Source organism: Cibotium barometz, chromosome 25 (genome assembly GCF_041138505.1).
Source record: "Cibotium barometz isolate CiBa-2024 chromosome 25, ASM4113850v1, whole genome shotgun sequence".
In the NCBI taxonomy this organism is placed as follows: domain Eukaryota; kingdom Viridiplantae; phylum Streptophyta; class Polypodiopsida; order Cyatheales; family Cibotiaceae; genus Cibotium; species Cibotium barometz.
Window position 1 is genome coordinate 1,645,917 of NC_141070.1, and position 21,056 is coordinate 1,666,972.

Here is a 21,056-nt window from a genome sequence, read left to right on the forward strand (position 1 = left end):
CAGGTACACAATCGGGTACTGCAAGTACAGTAGGCAGCTACAGCAGGTACTACAACTGAATTTGCAACCTCACTTTACCCATCCGTTTGGGGGTGAAAAGCCGACGAGAAGTCCATCTTAGTGCCCATATTGTCAAACTGAGCTCTCCAAAAGATGCTCATAGTTTTGGGATGTCTATCTCCCACAACAAGGCTTAGGCATACCATGGTGTTTGAACACTTGTGCCACAAATATGTTGACCATATGCTCAGGATTAATGGTCTTTTTGGCCCGCAAGAAGTGTGCTCGGCATCAGGTTCTCGTGCCTCGACATTGACATCGACTTCAACTTGGGTTTCTACATCAGCATAATTGTTTGCTTTTGATTCATTGATGTATTGATCCTGGCTTGCTAAGCCTGTGGATTGTTCTTGAATAAAAACCTGAAAGGGGGAATCTCTAAACCCTTCTCTCTCTCCCTCTCTTTATCTTTTTATCTCTTGGATACGTGGTGGAATCTCTCACAGCACGCCCAACTCAGCTTACATTAGCAAGCAGATGGCCCACAAGAATCTCTCACCGGGCTAGTACCAATCCAAGTCCAAATCCAAATCCAATGAGCTCCAAGCTTGTAAACAAGATACATTGTAGATATGTGTAGTTGACGAAGTATATGATGTTCAGTCATAGGGTTGATGCCCAATCCTGGAGTAGAAACAGCCCTCAACAAGGTCGTACAACAACCGGGTGGCGCTGACAAGTGGCAGGTGGCGTACAGGGGGCTGGCAGAACTAGGCAGCACACAGGCAACTAGCGACAGTGCTGACAGAAGGCGGCAGCGCAGAGAAGCGGCTTAGGTAGCGGTGCTGGTGAGGTGGTGGCGGCAACAACTGGCGCAAACACGTGAAGATGGGCAGCGCGATGGCGACTCAAGTGGCGCTTGGTTCAGCACAAGCGGCAGCGGCGGCGATGTCAAATACAAGCAGTGGCGCAGAGCAGGCCAGCAACCGACAATGAAAAAACCCAAGTAGGTTGATGATGATGATGATGACTTCCACGTTTTGACGATGATAAACTCCACCTTGTGTTCTTTGCGTCTTCTCCATGGTGCTTCAAGGGGTGTTCATGCTTCTTTTATACGTGAGGACGGAATCCTGCTTTTTGCCAGAAAGCCATCCAAGCTTTTAGTCTTTTCCACTTTGCTTTCCTCCTCTTACTTTTTAATAATAAAATATTACTCAAATAAGGCCAACTTTTATCAAAGTTCTTGTGCTTTGCTTTTCTGGCTTTAGGGCCTTGGTTTTTGGCCCTAGAGCTACTTTTTGAAAACGCGGCTTTTGCTTTTTGGTCCGGTTTAATCTCCTCTTGTCAATGGTGCTCCTGGCTCGCGGTCAATTCAGTTTTTTTTTTCGCTTTTCTCTGCTTTTTGACCAAAACCGGTTGTTCCAAGTACTAGCCCTATCTAGTGAGCTTGTGCATCTAGTCATTCCCATATCTATGATGTCATCTGCTCATCTGGCAACATCTCTATGCCTTATCTTTGACCAATGGCTTTGTTCTTGACCAATGGCTTTGTTCTTGATGGTACTTCTTCAGGGCTTGTCATCTGCTCATCTGCTCATCTGGCAACATCTCTATGCCTTATCTTTGACCAATGGCTTTGTTCTTGATGGTACTTCTTCAGGGCTTGTCACATGTGTTAGATAAAATAAATCCACTTTTACCTCATGTAAAAACTAGACACACGCCAGTCAACAAACAAGTATGCATCATTCATGTCTACTAGGTATTCCAGGAGTGGCCAGTGAATGGGAGAGTTAATTAGGGTTACATGTGGGAGACATACACACAGAGAAGAAGGGAGAGAGAGAGAGAGAGAGAGTTGTGGGGATAAGTCAACTCAATAGCATTGAGTGTGTGACTCCCCTATCACACATGTATATTGCACTAGTACAAATAGTGCACTTAGTACATTAAAAGTACTAAGTGTACTATGTACTATAACTTATGGGCTTGTACACACCATAAGGGTGGGCATAATGCCTTTACCCCAACAACCTCCCACTTAAAAAGGCAAAGTGCCCTTAAGTAAAGGAAAAGAAAAATCAGCATGTACATGATAATATACAAGGCCATATCAAGGCTGAAACTGGCCTCATCCAATGCCCATCAAGTGTTTGCAATGAGCAAACCGCTCCGGAGGCAAACTCTTTGTCAACAGATCAGCCGGGTTGTCATCCGTATGAATCTTAACAAACTCTTTGTCAACAATGCCTCCTTGCAAGCCTCTGTGGCTGCAATATACTCGGCCTCTGTAGTAGATAAGGCAGTGCACTTCTGCATCCTGGATATCCATGACACAGCACCTCCTATGAATGTAAACACATAACCGGTAGTAGACTTCCGGTTATCTGGATGACCGGCATAATCCGAATCCGTGTAACCATGCACTAATGCATCCTGTTTGCCAAAACATATGCACATATCCTGTGCGCCCTTCAGGTATCTCATGACACCTTTCACTGCTTCCCAATGCTTCTTGCCAGGGTTGGCCATGTATCTAGAGACCACTCCCACTGCAAATGCAATGTCCGGCCTAGTAGCAACCATGGCATACATGAGACTGCCACAAGCTGAAGCATACGGAATCTTGGCCATATCAGCCCTGTCACTATCCGACTGTGGGCTGTCCATAGCACTGAGTTTCACATATGGAGGCAAAGGAGTACTAATCTTCTTTCCCCCGTCCATATTGAACCTCTGCAAAACTTTGCCAATGTATTCCTTCTGAGACAAATACAACACATGCTGATTTCTGTCCCGAAGTATCCGCATACCCAAAATGTGATTTGCATCATCCAAATCCTTCATATCAAAGATCTGATGCAGCCTCTTCTTCAAGGCATCCATCTCTTTACGAGATTTCCCGGCAATCAACGTATCATCAACATACAAGATGAGGATAAATAGACTGCAATCCAAAGCTTTCTTGGTGTATAAGCAGTGATCTATGTCACTTCTCCTGAATTTCTGGGATTCATGAATGTATCAAATTTATGATACCATTCTCTTGGTGCCTGTTTGAGCCCATAAAGACTCTTTTTCAGCTTGCATACAAGCTTCTCCTTTCCATTTACTGCATAACCCTCTGGCTGCTGCATATATATCTCCTCATGGAGATCACCGTGAAGAAAAGCAGTCTTCACATCCATCTGAATCAAGTCCAGATCATCATGAGCAACCAAAGCTAATACAGCTCTAAGTGTGGTCATTTTGACCACTGGAGAGAGGATCTCATCAAAGTCCACACCATATTCCTGCTTGAAGCCCTTAGCCACTAGCTTGGCTTTGTATCTTGGCTTTGCATCAGGTGCAACTTTGAGCCTGTAAACCCACTTGCATGGCAAAACCTTCTTGCCTGCAGGCAAATGCACCAACTTCCATGTTCCATTTTTGTGCAGAGAATCCATCTCTGACTTCATGGCACGCTCCCAAAGAGCCTTGTCTGCCCTCTGTAAAGCCTCCTTATAACATGAGGGCTCCCCACAATCAGTAAGCATCAAGTAGTCAACCCCTGGAACAAACCTGTCAGGGGCTCTGGAGGGTCTAGTGGACAATGAAAAACCCAATGACCATCATTTGCAGGTTGCTGTCCAGCCTGCATATCACCTATTGGTGGCTCCTGTTCCATGCCATAAGGCTGAAAAATCATGCCCGGTATCTCTTCTAACTGTGGCATATCCATAGGGATATTTTCTGCCATCTCTGGCTGTCCATTTGGACCATTTTCAGCACCATTTAAGGGCTGGTTTTGCTGCTGTAATGGCGGATTTACAGCCCTTGGTTGTTGTCCATGATGTCCATCATCATCAAAGATGACTCTGCCAGGCTCCTGTTGCCTTGCAGGCTCCTTATACATGCATGTTTCATCAAAAATGACATCATTGCTGCGTATAATCTTTCTATTCACGGGATCCCAAAGTCTATACCCCATTTCACCTCTGTCACCATATCCTAGGAATATGCATTTGTGAGACTTAGGATCAAGTTTGGTGCGCATTTCCCTGCGTATGTGCACGTACGCAACGCAACCAAACACTCTCAAGTGCTTGTATGACGGAGGCTTCCCTGTCCATACTTCCTCTGGCACTTTTCCACCAAGCCTCGTGTTAGGTGACCTGTTTATAAGGTGAACGGCTGTCATAACAGCTTCAGCCCAAAAACCATGAGGTAATGCAGCATGTGACAACATAGAACGGACCTTCTCCTAAATGGTCCTGTTCATCCTCTCTGCTGTCCCGTTTTGTGGAGGATCATAAGGAGTAAAGAGCTCCCTCTTGATGCCTTTAGCATCACAAAAGTCCTGAAACTGTTTGGACATATACTCTCCACCATTGTCGGAACGCAAAGCCTTCAGTGTTTTGCCAGTTTGATTCTCAACAACAGCAACAAACTTCTCAAACACTGAGAATGTATCACTCTTCAAACGAAGAGGATAAACCCACACCTTGCGTGTGGCATCATCTATAAAAGACACACAGTATTTTGCCCCTCCCAAAGAAAGCTGAGGCATCTCACATACATCTGTATGCACAAGCTCTAACTGAGCATCTTTCTGTCCAAGAGCTTTCTTGTGGGGGCACTGGAGTTGCCTGCCATATATACAATGCTCACAAAACTGAAAACTTGAAAACTTTAGAGAAGGCAAGTAACCCAAACGAGACAATTGCTCCATTCCTTTGACACTCATGTGTCCCAACCGGCTATGCCACATAGAGATTTCCGGCAGCTCGGTTGCATTTACATTAGCATGGTGACAAACACCTGCATGCATGAAGTAAAGAGTGTCCACCTTAGAGCCTCTGGCAACAACCAGCGAGCCCTTACTAATCTTCCACTTTCCACGACCAAAAGTGGTAACATAATCAGCATCATCAAGCTGTCCAGTAGAAAGCAGGTTCTTCTTGATCTCAGGCACATGCCTGACATGATGGAGCATAAGTTGTGAGCCATCTGAAAACACAAGCCTCACATCACCTCTGCCAAGAATCTTGCATGCATGGTTATCACCCAAATAAACTACTCCTTCATTGCCAGCAGTATACCTGACAAACAAGTCTCTGCAACCTGTGACATGAAAGGAGGCACCTGAATCAATGATCCATGAGTGCATACCATGACCATCTCCTGTAAGAAGTGAATGGGCATCAAGTGAAGACGTGAATAGGACCTCATCCTCACTGTCACCTGCATGTGACACATTGATTTCTTCAATCTTGACTCCACTTTTGCTCTTTGGCTTTACATCTTTGGCTTCATCTTTGTCTTTGTCTTTGCCTTTTCCCTTTTCCTTTTGATCATTTTTCCATTTGTAGCATTGCTTTTTGATGTGTCCCTTCTTGCCACGATAATGGCATTCCAAGTCCTTTTTGGAGCGAGACTTGCTCCTTCCCCGTTCTTGGCTTTTACCCCTTTGCTGGGATCTCCCACGTGCATTCATTGCATTGGACTTTCCAACAGAGTTGTTTTTCCTGTTCATCTCTTCTTGAAGAAGAGCACCCTCAACATCTGCATATGACAGCATAGCATTCGAATTGCTAGTGGCTGTCCTGAATGTGTCCCAACTTTCTGGCAAAGTGCATAAGAGAAAGGTGGCTTTGAACTCATCGTCCATTGCCATCTTTTGATTTATAACTTGGCTGACAATACCATTAAACTCATTTAGATGGGCTGTCATAGACGCCCCTTCCTTCATCTGAAGACCTATGAGTTTCTTCAACCAATACACTTTGCTTGAGGCACTTTGCTGGGCATACAAGTCCTGCAATCTCTGCCACATTCCCCAAGCTGTCTTCTCTTCACGAATGCTGAAAAGTAAAGAGTCTGACACAGACAACATGATAGTAGATCTTGCCAGCTCATCCATATCTTCCCACTCTTCAGCAGTAAGAGAAGCGGGCTTTACACCCCTTTCTTTGATAGGCTTGTGCTGCTTCTTCTGGAGCAACACATTATAGCACTGGGTTTGCCAAATATCATAGTTATGTGAGCCTTCAAGCTTCTTGATGTGAAGCAATGAAGAGCTCTCACCTGTGGTTGCCATAGCAATATGCAACCTGTCAATGCGTGACTCCCTGCAAGTGTGCAAACACTGCACCAAAAGCACACAAAGTGCTCACAGTTGTTCTCCCAAAGTTTATCTCCCACTGCGGAAGCACAAATGCAACTTTTCTCCCACTGTATGTGATGAAATCATCAAAATCTGGTTGCTGCAGATTTAGGACAGCACCTTAAATGTGCTCTGTTGCCCTTCCAAAGTACTGTTCAACAATACCAAGTGCTCACCAATGATGTACCAAACCTGTACCAGCAAGTACAGCAGCTGAAAATGAACCTTTTCTTCACTCAAATCAATGTACAGCCATGCCAAAACTTGTACAAAGCTGTACCAAATCTGTACCAACAGGTACAGTAGCAATAAATGCTCTCCTGGCTGTCCAAAGGAGTGAAAATCAGACTTTTACAGTCCCGAACACTGCATACAACAGTCCCGAACAGAAATTGGGCAAAAGCCCCTTGACTGCAATCTGATTTCTGAGGATTCAAGGCATAAAAGTCTTGCCTGCTGCTTTGCCAAGCTTAACAAGCATAAAATCTTGAAAAGCCCCTTGATTTAAGATCAATTTCTGATCATACATGGTACATTGACGCACATGAAGGCATCCAGAGTCTTCACGATGCTTCCCCCTGGCCACATATACATCCAATACATGAAAGCCCTTTGATTTACAGGCACATTGAGTGCTTGTCAGGCATCAACACGTTGCCCAAAGCATCAAATGCGAGTGCCTGCATGCAAATCAATCCAATCGGCACAAAAGCCCCTTGATTTGCACTGCAATTTGCTACAATTTAGCCCAAATGTGCGATTTCTCACATCATACAGCATGTATGAATGCCCAATTGCACAAACACATCAAAAGTACCAAATTTTGACATCCAATTTCTTGCAAATTGATCCTAATTGTGACCAATGTCACCCAATTTTGCCAATTTTGCTCAAAAATTGAGCAATTTGGCACCTGTACCTGCTCAATTGATGATTGTACCTGCTCAATTGCAAATCCCAAAAAAAAAATTGAAGCATGTACCTCTGCAATCAGCTGATTTTTTGTTGCAGAAAATTATTGCTTTGTAGTCGGGCAGGTGCAGGCGTCGAATTTGAATGGGAGAAACAATTAGGGTTAGGTTTTCATGTGTGGGAGACATACACAGAGAAGAAGGGAGAGAGAGAGAGAGAGAGTTGTGGGGATAAGTCAACTCAATAGCATTGAGTGTGTGACTCCCCTATCACACATGTATATTGCACTAGTACACATAGTGCACTTAGTACATTAAAAGTACTAAGTGTACTATGTACGATAACTTATGGGCTTGTACACACTATAAGGGTGGGCATAATGCCTTTACCCCAACAGCCAGGTAGTCTGGAGCCTAGTGGACTATCACATGCCATAAATCCAAGAATTGTCCACACATCAAAAACAACACACAAAGTCAAAGAAATTCAAACATGCATCGGTATGCAATGCACATGTAAAGATCCTCATGTTCATGAATTATCCTGTTTGGTTTCATCGAAAACTGTTCTGAGCTATCTAGCTCCCAAAGGAAATTGCTCAATCAATCATCAGGGCCATGTGGTCACGAGGACCGCCCGAGTGTTCATCAAGGCCATCTGGTCACTTATGACTGCCCGAGTATTCATCAATAATCATATGGGCCATCTGGTCACATTGACCGCCCAACTATGAAATCCAACACAATCATCTGGGCTATCTGGTCACTATGACCGCCCAACTGTGAAATCCGAGGCATCTGGCACAAAGGCCGCCCAAATACAAATCTCACTCCTTGGGTCATTTGGTATTACAATTAACTATTACATAATAAGAATAATGATCAATTACATTGTAGAATATATATACAATGAAGAGGGCTAGAGGTACAATCCCTCCCTCTTGAATTTGTCTTGTTCGCAAGACGTCTATGCATGTACTTCTAATACATCTGGACCAACCGCTTCCTCATAAGCTCGAAGTATCTCCGGATAGTCCTTAAAGCACTTCTCTGGCATCCATTTCGCATCCAAAGGTGAATAATTCTTGAATTTTAAGAGGAACTTTCTAACCACTGTCTTTCCCCTTTTTCTCAGAGAATGGAATACAATCTATTCCAGGTGCAAAATCTCTTCTTGCTCTTTCACCTCTGGTGGATCCTCCAATACAGGCTTCTTTTGGGGGCAGTCCCATATATAGTTTCAAATAAACTGACATGGAAGGCATTATGTATCCTCCAATGATATGGAAGGTCTAACCGATAACATACATCGTTGATCTTCTCTGTAATCTGAAAAGGTCCATAATACCTAGGAACAAGCTTTGCTTTAGACTTCCTGAGTCTTTCTTTCTCGAATCTCAACAAGAGCCAATTCCCTTCTTCAAAAGAGACCTTCCTTCTATGCTTATTTGTAGCTTTCTTTTGCTTGGCTTGAGATGTCTCAATAGCCCTTCCAACCTGTGCAAAAGTTGTATCCAAGTCTCCAACAAACTCATCCACATGGAAGATCTCTTCCTTGGTTCTAAGAACGGGCAACAACAATGGTTTCCAACCTGTGCAAAAGTTGTATCCAAGTCTCCAACAAACTCATCCACATGGAAGATCTCTTCCTTGGTTCTAAGAACGGGCAACAACAATGGTTTGCCATAGATAATCTCAAAAGGAGCTTTGCATATCGATGAATGAACGCTATTATTGTAAGCATGTTACATTGGTATCAGAGCATCAGGCTCAGCAAAGCTAAACACTGAATCAGTCCCATATGATGGTGTTCAGGTCCAAGGTACAGGAAAGTACACGGATACGAAGCCCAAGGCAAGGAACACAGAAGCGGGAAGAACTCCAAGGAGGTTTGTTGGTGGTGTTCCACAAAGCCAAAGGGGATGGCAGTCCTGTGAGCCAGATAAGTTCTCGGGCAACGATCCCAAGGGAGGTTTATCCTCCAAGGGTGATGTGAGAGTGCCAGACTCATTTCTCAGGAATGAAGACCAAGACGGTGTTCAGAGTCAGGGCAGGAATGGATTGTGGACTAGATGGAACAGATGCATAGATCTTCGTCTGAGACAGAGTGGTTTGGAGAACAGGCCGGGTTTTCAGAGAAAAAGGGTTGGCAGGGATGGATGATGACAGAGGGACTTCGGGAAAGGATTGGGATGATGATAGTCATCCAAGAGCAGGTTGGATTCCCGTCATCAAGTTTAGCAGAGGGGGATGTCATGTGCATGATCAATGCCATGGACAAACTTCAGACGCTGATCCAGAAAAGGCAGCCAGATAAAGACTTTGAAGAACCAGAAGTGGAGCACAAGAGGACAAAGGTGGATTTAGAGCAAGGCCTGGAGGGGCTTCTAGACCATGCGTTAGGAGCCAAATCAGGGGGGGTCGGCTGAAACGGAGGAAGGCTACAGCCAGCGCATCTTAATCAAGGAGATATTCTGGTCGGGCAGCGCTGAAAAGGAAGTTGTGGACTGTGGACTGGCCGACCAGCAGTCGGCAAGTTGGCCAAGCGTGGAGAGGTCCTATAAAAAGGAACCATGTGCTCATTGTTAAGGCATTCAATCCTTTAGGGATTGGGTCCCTAGGTTCCTATAGTAGGACCAGATTTTGGGTGTTTACCACCTTTTATGAAGACAGCCTAGGACTGTAGCAAAGTACCCTTTTTGTACCATATCAATATAGTGAATTTCCAGCATCTCTCTCTCTCTCTACTCTCTCTACTTATCTGCGTTTTGCATCAGCAATGTTCAAAGTGGTGTTTAGGGCTGAAAGAAGACCCTCAGAGCTTCCGCGTGTTACAATGGCCCAAGTAGTGAATTTCTAACAAAATGAACTCACTCTTCTTGCCATTCACATACAACTTGTGCTTCCGCAGTTCTTGAAACACAATGTCCAAGTACTTTCGATGCTCTTCCTCATTCTTAGAATGCACAATCATATCATCGAAGAAAGTAGGAAAAAACTCTCTATGTGGTCGAAATATTCTCTCCATCATTCGGTTGAAGGTAGCCGGGGCATTGGTAAGACCAAAAGGCATCACCAAGTACTCATAGAGTCCAAATGTTGTCCTAAATGTGGTCTTGTGAATGTCCTCTAGAACAATCTTGACTTGTTGGTAACCACTCTTCAAGTCAATCCTGCTAAAGATGGTGGCTCCATCCAATTTGTCTTGGATGTCATCAATCCTAGACATAGAAAACATGTTCTTCACAATGATCTTAATCAATGCACATACGCCAAGAACCATCCTTTTTTCTGAACCAATAAAACTGGAGAACAAAAGAGTGAAGAACTAGGTCTAATCAAACCCTTCTCTAATAACTCATTCACTTGCTTCATAATCTCCTCCTGTTGTGCCTGACTCACACGATAAGGAGGTCGGTTAGGAGGTAAACTTCCTAGCATGATGTTCTTCGGGTCTCTCCGGAGGTAACTCTCATGGTAGAGTATCTGCAAAACAGTCTTCATATTTCTTTAGGAAATCTTTCCTTTCATGATCAAGAGTAGGGAGTTATTCATCACTCTTAGATTCCGTACGATCCTTGACATAAGCCAAGTACGAAGAAATAGATTGCTTTATTATTTTAGGAACCTGTACATGACTGATGAGTGGAATAGAATTCCCCTCAATTCCTACATCAAAAGTTGCGTTCTTGCCTTTAAAACGAAATCTAATCTTGTTTCCAACCCAATCAATTTATGCCAAGGCATACCCAAAATTACATCACAATGTCCAATTTTACCAACAACAAAGTTATCACGATCCACATAATCCCCAATCTGTAAACGAAGCTTTCCCAAGATAGAGGTTACTTCTGCTGACATTCCCTCAAAAGTGGCACCTACAAAAATAGGAGCTCCTAATCCATCGAAAGGGAGGTTCATAACTTCAACCACTGGGAGATGGATATAGTGAGGGTAGCACCACTATCAAAATGAATAAGCACGGGTTGGTTAGCCACTTTGCCCCAAGCCTTGAAAAGTTGCCTTCTCTTTGGTGGGGTATCATCTTGATGTTGAAGTTTTTTTGGTAGTGCGTTGGTTTGAGGCAGCTTGGCTTCTTGCTTTGGCTTGTCGGGACATTTTACAACCATGTGTCCCTTCTTTCCACATTGGAAACATTTTCCTTATTTGACATATTCTTCAAGTTGCTTGTGGGACAATTTCCTTCAAAAAAGTGAAGGTTTGTCCCCACTCCTATCCTTCTTCTCTTGGAGCTCGGTTCTTGATTGGGATCCTGTTTTAAACCTCTTCTCTTGAGATGGATCTCGGTTTTCATTCTTAGATTTGCCCACCATCCAAGGCATGTGCAAAGCCTCGGCTTGTAAAGCTTTGTCTTGGCTTCTTCCAAGGATTTCGGACCAGCCATGTTTCGGTTTACGCAGGCTCACACCATCCCTCCACGTTAGCATCTTCGCCTTCAGTTGGAACCCAAGGAAGTGCAACCCAAGATCCACGAATAGCTGGCTAGTGACTCGTCCTCTGACTCTGAAGTCATGGAAGGGCACCCTACCAACAAGAACTCTGAGGAAGCAAGCCAAAACGTGCTAGTTTGGGCCCCACAACCCGGATCTAGCATGTTTAGTCGTCTAATAGAGACCTTTAGTAGAGCTACACGCTCTGAACATGCGACAAGTGAAGTAAACGAAGGAGGAGGGGAAGTAGATTCGCCATTCACATCTCATGTAGACCTTGCCCTCCCAAAGAGTGTCCATGTGGATATTCTACCCACTTCGTTTAATGAAGGCCCTACTGAGCTACCACCTTCTGATGCTCTTCCTAAAGTAGAGGTCCCTAGAAGTCAATCCATAAGAAGTGACATTGCGTCCACTTCAAGAGAACCTTTTGGCAACAAATGCCTGAATTGTTGGAAATCATGGTACTCTTCTGATGATATGGCTACGGTCTCATGAGTAATGGATCGATGACCCTAGTTCCCATCCTGAAGTCTTGGATCAGCCTCATAGTTGTTCCCTTCATTAGGCCCTTGGTTGCCCTCTACTCTCGACATGGTTCTGTAACCCCAAGAAAGATTCCTCAAGAGAAATCCTGCTCTAATACCACTGTAAGCCCAGCGGGGCGTGCTATGACAGATTCCACCACATATCCAAGAGAGAGAAGGATAGAGAGAGAAGATAGAGAGAGGGAGAGACAGAACGGTTTAGGGAACTTTACATAGGACACGCACTGAGCGGGGATCAGGCTCTGTCCCCTTTCAGGAATTTATTCAAGAACAATTCACAGGCTTAGCAAGCCAGGATCAATACATCAATGAATACAGAAGCAAACAATTATGCCTACGTAGAAACCCAAGTTGAAGTCGATGTCGATGTTGAGGCACGAGAACCTGATACCGAGTACACCACAGGTATGGCCCACGAGAATCTCTCACTGGGCTAGTACCAATCGAAGTCCAAATCCAAATCCAGTGAACTCCAAGCTCATAAACAAGATACACAGTAGATAGGTGTAGTTGACGAAGTATATGATGTTCAGCTGTAGGGTTGATACCCAATCCAAGAGTAGAAACAGCCGTCAACAAGGTCATATAACAGTCGGGTGGCGCTGACAGGTGGCAGGCGGCACTGGTAGCTCTGTCAGGTAGCGCACAGACAGGTAGCAAAACTGGTTGGCGCACAGGTGGCTGGTGGAATTGGGTGGCACACATGCGCTTCGCGGCAGTGCTGACAGAAGGCAGCAGCTGCCACAGGTGCAGACAGGCGGTGATGGCTAGCATAGACATGCGATGATGGCTGGCGCACGCAGCGCAAAGAGGTGGCGCAGGCGGCAGCGGCGGCAACTGGCACAGATGGACGGCGCGTTGGGCGGTTCAAATGGCGCTTGGTTCAGCACAGGCGGCAACAATGGTGGCTACATCAACTATAGGCGGCGACACAAAGCAGATTAGCAGCCAGCAATGAAAAAAACCCAAATGGGTTGATGATAATGATGATGACTTCCACGCTTTGACGGTGATTAACTCCACCTTAATGATGTTCTTCATGCCTTGTCCATGGTGCTTCAAGAGGGGTTCATGCTTCTTTTATACCTGAGGAGGGAATCCTGCTTTTTGCCAGAAAGCTATCCACACTTTGTCTTTTCCACCTTGCTTTCCTCCTTTTACTTTTTAATAATAAAATATTACTCAAAAAAGGCCAACTTTTATTAAAGTTCTTGTGCTTTGCTTTTTTGGCTTTAGGACCTTGCTTTTTGGCCCTAGAGATGCTTTTTGAAAAAGCGGCTTTTGCCATTTGGTTCGGTCTAATCTCCTCTTGCTAGTGGTGCTCCTAGCTCACGGTCAACTCAGCTTGACTTTTTGCTTTGCTCTGCTTTTTGACCAAAACTGGTGCTTTTCCATGAGAAAACTTTATGGTCCCTATTCCCATGCCTTCTTCTACCTCTCCAATGTCCGGGCAAGGGTTCCATCATATGATTAGTGCTAGGAGGGCCAAATAGTTACATTACTATAAGCCCAGCGGGGCGTGCTATGATAGATTGCACCACGTATCCAAGAGATAGAAAGATAGAGAGAGGGAGAGAGAAAAGGGTTTTAGGAACTTTGCACAGGACACACGCACTGAGCGGGGATCAAGCCCTGCCTCCTTTCAAGAATTTATTCAAGAAAAATCCACGGGCTTAGCAAGCCAGGATCAATACATCAATGAATACAAAAGCAAACAATTATGCCGATGTAGAAACCCAAGTTGAAGTCAATTTCGATGTCGAGGCACGAGAACCTAATGTCGAGCACACCACACCACGGGGATGGTCGACAAGAATTTCTCATTGGCCTAGTACCAATCCAAGTCCAAATCCAAATCCAATGAACTCCAAGCTCGTAAACAAGATACACGGTAGATACTTGTAGTTGACGAAGTATATGATGTTTAGTCGTAGGGTTGATGCCTAATCCTGGAGTAGAAACAACCCTCAACAAGGTCGTATAACAGTAGGGCGACGTTGACAAGTGGCAAGCGGCGCTGGCAGCTCTGTCAGGTGGCGCACAGGCGGAAGGCTGAACTGGGTGGCGCACATGCGGTTGGCGGCCGTGTTGACAGAAGGTGGCGGCTGCCAAAGGTGCAGACAACAGACAGGCGGTGCTAGCTGGCGCATGCAGCAGTCGTGAGGTGGGGCCGGCTGCAACTGGCGCAAACAGGCGCCCATGGGCGGCTCGCTGGCGGTTAAGGTGGCACTTGGCACAAGTGGCAACGGTTGCGTCAGGCAGCGGCAGCGGTGGCGCATAGCAGGTCAGCAACCGGCGATGAAAAAACCCGAATGGGTTGATCATGATGATGATGCCTTCCACGCTTTAATGATGATAAACTCCACCTTAATGATGTTCTTCACGCCTTGTCCATGGTGCTTGAAGAGGGGTTCATGCTTCTTCTATACATGAAGAGGGAATCTTGCTTTTTGACAGAAAGCTCTCCATGCTTTTAGTCTTTTCCACTTTGCTTTCCTCCTTTTACTTTTTGATAATAAAACATTACTCAAATAAGGCCAACTTTTATCAAAGTTCTTGTGCCATCAAGTTTATCGAGGATGTCATCTATGCACGGGATTGGAACCCAGTTCTTGATAGTAAGCTAATTTAAAGCCTAGTAATCCACACATGGTAGAAACCATCCTTCTTCTATGCTAGCAAGACCGGTGAGCAATATGGCGAAGAGCTTGGCTGAACCAAACCTCGGTCCAATAGCTCCGTCACCTATTTCATAATATCCTCTTGATGTGCTTCGCTTACCTTGTATACGGGTCTATTTGGTGGGAAGCTATCTCGCATCAAAGCAATGCAGTGATCCTTGGGTCTCTCAGGAGATAACTCTCCTGGCAATGCATTTGCAAAACAATCTTTGTATGCATCTAAAAGTTTCAGCCTATCACTCGTAAGAGTGTCTACGTGTACATCATCATTTTTAACATTTGCAGAAACACTCTTTTTCATTGCTTTACTAATTTGAACATGAGATATAACTTGGATGGAGTTTCTCTCTTAGCCAACATCAAGAACATGTATGTGGCCCTTATGCATAAAAGTAATCATGTTTGTTTTATACTCCTTGTGTGGCTCAATGTCATGATGCCATAGCTTTCCAACAATACATCACATCCCTACAATGGTGCAACCAAGAAATTCTCATGATCAAGATACCCCTGGATGCGTATGCGCAACTTTCCAAAGATAGGGGTCACTTGCACTTGCTTGCCCACAAAAGCAGCCTCCACTTCAATATGGGGCCCATGTCTCTTACATCAATGTTCAATACGGATGCCATCTACAATGATGCCATAGCTTTCTAGCAATACATCACATCCCTACAATGGTGCAACCAAGAAATTCTCATGATCAAGATACCCCTGGATGCGTATGCGCAACTTTCCAAAGATAGGGGTCACTTGCACTTGCTTACCCACAAAAGCAACCTCCGCCTCAATATGGGGCCCATGTCTCCTACATCAATGTTCAATACGGATGCCATCTCCACAGAAATGAAGTTATCTGTGGCACAGACATCAAACATAAAGAGTGCGGGCTGATCCTTGAGTTGTCCCCAAGCTTTGCAAACCATCCTCTCTTTGTCCTCATTTCTTGTATTCCCTTTCACATCGGGAATGGCATGCACATTTGCCTTTTGCTGCTTCTCATTGTCCTTACTCTTACGCTTAGGACACTCACGAAACATGTGATCTTTGCTACCACATGAGAAGCATTTACCTTCCTTGGCATATTTTTGCTCAGGAGTGAGGCTAAACTTTTGCTTTTCTTGAGAGGCATCCTTGGGCTGCATATTTTTAGCCTTCCCACCACTCTTTACATCTTTCACAAAAATTTTAGCATGGTATCCGCTCTTTTGCTGGTTATGACCAGCCCTCTCTTTACCCTTGAAAGCATGGTCTCCTTTATCAGAACGCTACAATTTATGCTCCGGCAAGAGTGGCTGCTATATAGTCCTGCAAGGTAGCATTGTGGTGAGTATCAAGACGGGACTTGTAGACCAGTTGAAGTCTAGACTTGAACTTCCTTTTCTTCTTGCGCTCACTCACAAACAAGAGTGGCGAGACCTCCAAGTAGATCTTCCAAAACTTGTTTATATATGTCTACACGGACTCATTGTCCTTCTGCTCAATCTTATCCCACTTGCTTATGATCTTCTCCACAGCATTGGGAGGCAAGAATTGTGCATAAAATCTCTCTTTAAAGTCCTCCCATGTCTAAACGGGGCTGCTAGAGAGCTTTTCCGTGATCCACCAATGGGCAGCCGAGCCCTTTAGAAATGTGCTTACATGGAGAATCTTGGATTTCTCAGAAAATTTCTCATCATTGAAGATAGTATCAAACTAGGCTATAAAAGCCATTGCCTTACTTGCATCATAATCACCATGATAGGCTTCAAATTTTACGGATTTGTTTTGTTACCTGCTTCAAATTATTTAAGCCTCTTGGCATGGTGACCCTCATCTGCATGCTTTCTCTTCCTCTTATCCAATGGGACAGCAGTAGGTGCATGCATAAGATCCTGGCTAGAAACATGCGGCACGGAGCCATGTGCTCTATGCGATGGTGACCTGTGCAACGGGGGCCTCCCAATACTTGCATTTACATAAGGGTCCATGCATGAGACTCGTTCAAAATGTTCTTACTCAGTGGCATGAGTGGCAGGTGAGATTTAATCAGCTTAGGCTGTCCCAAAATTATGCACAACTTTCAGTCCATGAGGGGGCTCATCTCTAGCCAATTCCATAGGCAAAGTGTGGCAGCTAGCATGCCTATCATTTTCCCCATGGGGACTCAGAGAGGATACTCCACCCGACATCTTCGTATCCGAGAGATTCTACAGAGATAACGGAGTGCCCCTCTACAAGTAGTGGACATGCAAAGCCTCTATACAGTCATAGATATTGAGGACTTTGGTCCCCTAACATTGTATCACGCTTGTACCATTGGCACTTATATGGCTGTTTATCCTCGGCTCTAGTCAGGTTTTTAATGTTTTTTCCATGATTCAGTTACTTCATGGACACATTGTAACACTTTTGACCTCATGGACCCTTTGGGCTTTTGTGCTCTCCCTCTCTTTTCTCTCTCTCTCTCTCTCTCTCTCTCTCTCTCGCATCTTAAGGGTCCATACACTGCAAGTTCCTGTGACTTAGATCCCCTGCGCCATGGCCTCATCTCACATCTGAGGTGATGAGAACCTAGGCAAATGGCAGAAATTATGCAGATGACACACTGTGGTGCTGGCTGTGTCAAATAGTGGGTTGTCCTTCACCCTCTCCGTGCAAAAGAATTGGTGAATGAAGAATTGAGAGTGAATCCATTCTGCTTTCCTGACCTGGTTATGCGTGGCCTTTTCAAGAAAAGCCTCATGCACATGCTGGAGACCTTGCAAGTCTACAAACAATTCTGATGATTTTGAAGACCTATGATGTTTCTTGTGGTGAAGGAGAGGATCAGAGTGGTTAAACCATTCATTTTTTTTAAATCAAATTAACTCCATTTTACAACTATTTTTTTTTTTCTTCCTGTTCCATCTAGGTTTGGACTAGTTTTCGTCTCTGGTGGTAAAGGAGAGGACCAGGGTGCTTAAACCATTCATTTTTTAAAATCAATTTTACAATTACTCTTCCCCCCCCCCCCCCCCCCCCCCCCCCCCCCCTCTTCCTGTTCTATCCAGGCTAGGACCAGGAGTTGCACCAAAAGTCGTTGCCCAAGGATTTCGATGCATTGTAAGCAACCAAGATGTTTGGTACCTGGATCATTTAAATGTTCCCTGGGAGAGCTTCTACACAAACGAACCCTTAACTAATATCACAGATTCTTCAGAGCAAGAACTTGTATTAGGTGGAGAAGTATGCATGTGGGGTGAAACAGTTGATGCATCAGATTTACTCCAGACTATATGGCCTCGTGCTGCTGCTGCTGCAGGTGGGTGAAATAACTCTTGCCAAGTTGCAGTACTTGTTTTCAATAAGTCGTTATCATTCTATGTGCAAACTTATGAAAAGTTTACATACATGCATGGCATGCATACATACACACACACAGACATACAACCATTCATGGCTGCATGCATGCATGTCATACATAAATACATTACATATGCATGTTTGTATGTGCGTGTATAGAGAGAGAGCACTAATACTGTTTGGTTATCAAGCACAGAGCGTTTGTGGAGCCCCTTAGACTATACTGCAAACAGCATTGATGAAGCCGAGGCGAGACTTGAGTACTTCCGGTGTTTGCTCAATCAGCGGAACATTGCAGCAGCACCTGTAACCAATCAGCTGGCCAGAAACCCTCCGACAGGCCCGGGTTCTTGTTACTTGCAATGATTATGAATGATGCTTCTGTAGCTGAGAGCGGAGATTTGTGTTGCAGACTGATGTTCTTATAAATGTGAAACCTCTTGCAGAATTGGTGGAAGGCAGTGTTGCTGTCTCCTATCACATCGACAGGAGATGATAAAATATATATATATAGTTATGCTCCTCTCATGAATTTAAGGGGCTCTCTTATTTCAGGTGCATTGGCATATATTTTGTTTTATTACTGATGTGATAAATGGGGGCTAGATTAACTAGTTAACGCGAAGGGACTAGACCAAAGCGTAACATGAAGTCAAGATAAACGAAAGCTGTCAGGTTCTTCAAGGGGACAACCACATGGCTTTGTCATAGCTAGTAACGAGATATTTAGAGGCAGTATATGTATATTCAGAACATTTCGTTTTGGTAGTATATGTATTATTCAAAACATTTCGTTTTGGTAGTATCAACAATTAAGTGGCCACTTTTTTAATTAAGGTTCTCTCTCCACGCTCGCTTGCAAGCAACAATGTCTCAGCATATGCTGCCCTACCTATGTGCACTTAGCCGCCTCGCTACAAGGAGATCCAAGCGTATAGCGCATGGCCCAGAGCGCGCATCAAGCTACCGGACCTCTCCACATGAGACGCACACGCTTAGGGAGACCTCTCGGCCATACTCGTCAACCCCATGCTTGACATTTTGGAGAGTGGTATATCATCTACTCGGAGCTGATGTTGCTCCCAGGTTTTAATGTTCTTAGTATTCCATGGACAGTTTTGTATCACCCCAGTGAGAGAGCTATATTTCTTATTTTCCATTCCATGATGAGATATGCCATGGACATTATTGTACCACTTTGGTCTCATAGGCCCATTGGGTCTTTAGTAGACGTTTAAAAGTTCTTTCTCTCTCATTGGTTGTAACTTTTGTCGGATAGATCAATTTGGTCTCTTGGGATAGTTTCCTATGACGTTAAAAAGTTCTCTTCTCTTCTTCTTCTCTTCTCATAGGTCACTTTGGCCTTTTGAAGACATTAATAAAACATTTCATTTCATTTCTCTCTCTCTCTCTCTCTCTCTCTCTCTCTCACACACACACACACACATGTAAATATTAGTATATACAATATTATGTTTTAGATACATATAGCTATACATAGACACATATACTTATACATACATATATAGGTGAATTTAAAAATATAAATACATACATAATTTTGATTAATTTTGATTAAATTTTACTGTATGGAGATGGGTGGTAAGGTGTGCTCACTTTTTAATATATAGATAGATATATTATACACATAGACACACACACATACACGCACACACAAATATATATTTCTCTCTCTCTCTATATATATATATATGTGTATACATTTACATATATATATATATATGTACACACACACACACACACACACATATATGTATGTATGTATATATAAATGTAAATAAAAACACATATTTTTTATTTAATTTATATTTTATTAAAAGCTACTTTTTATTCTTTATCTCTTGCTCTCTTTCTCTCTTTTAATTTGTATATACACATATACACATACTTTTAATTTGTATATATATGTGCATTTATAAAATAAATAAACACTTACACATACTATTAATTAATATATAAACATGTGCATATACCTATATACACATGTGCATTTACTTATATATACATGTGCATTTACAAAATAAATAAACACGCACACACATATACTTTTAATTAATATTAAATTTTAATACGTAGGGATGCATGGTGAGGTGTGCTCACTTTTAAATAAGTGTATTTTACATACAATGTCTTTTGTCTTTTCTTTTGTATCCTAATGTGATTATGTGTGCACATATACACGTATACATGATTGTGCAATGTCGACTTCATGCGTGTATGTCATACAAGTTTCTTGATCGTGCGTGTACGTGTGACCATGTGAATATATCCATGTGCATCTTTTTAATCTGTGTATACATGCACGTGCATATGTGAGTGTGTATGTACCATGTGCAAATGTGTATGAGTTTATGTCTGTATACATGTGTGTATGCATGTGTACACATGTACTTGTGTATGTGAGTATATGTATGTATGTATATGTATGTGCTTGTGTGCATGTACACGCATGTATGTGTGAAAGCTTGAGTGTATGCGTGTAAGTACATATCTCTGTGTGTACGTGTATCTATGCGTACAAGTGTGTATGTATTTGTGGGCATGTATCATGTGTGTGTGGTATGCGTGTGTGCATGCACATACATATGTACGTCGACATACATATAGATCTATTTATATACACATGCTTACATACCTATAGATACATAGATACATACATATTATATATGTGTATTTATCTATGTGTGTGTGTGTGTTTATCTATGTATGTATAGGTAGGTATATTCTCTCTCTTACATATGCATATAATATGTGTATTTATCTATGTATGTATAGGAAGGTACATTCTCTATCTTACACATATATATAATATAATATTAGAAGATGTGTGTGTGGAGGGAGGAGGGATGGACAATTTGCTTTCTAATGTATTATATATATATATATATATATATATATATAAGAAACTCATTGAATGAGCAAATGACTTGATGGTGATAATTAATTATGAGTCCTAATGCATCTAGGTACGT

At 43.3% G+C, this 21,056-nt stretch overlaps 1 protein-coding gene across 1 annotated transcript in view; it reads left to right on the forward strand.

Annotated features, from left to right (window-relative positions):
* HEXO1 (beta-hexosaminidase 1) overlaps positions 1 to 18,895 on the forward strand; it is a 184,200-nt gene extending 165,305 nt beyond the window's left edge. Inside the window, exons 15-16 of the mRNA XM_086819059.1 lie at positions 17,772 to 18,022; positions 18,260 to 18,895. Coding sequence (XP_086675185.1) covers positions 17,772 to 18,022; positions 18,260 to 18,429 — 421 coding nt within the window. The 3' untranslated portion in view covers positions 18,430 to 18,895. The remainder of the gene's footprint in view (positions 1 to 17,771; positions 18,023 to 18,259) is intronic.
* Positions 18,896 to 21,056: the final 2,161 nt, after the last annotated feature.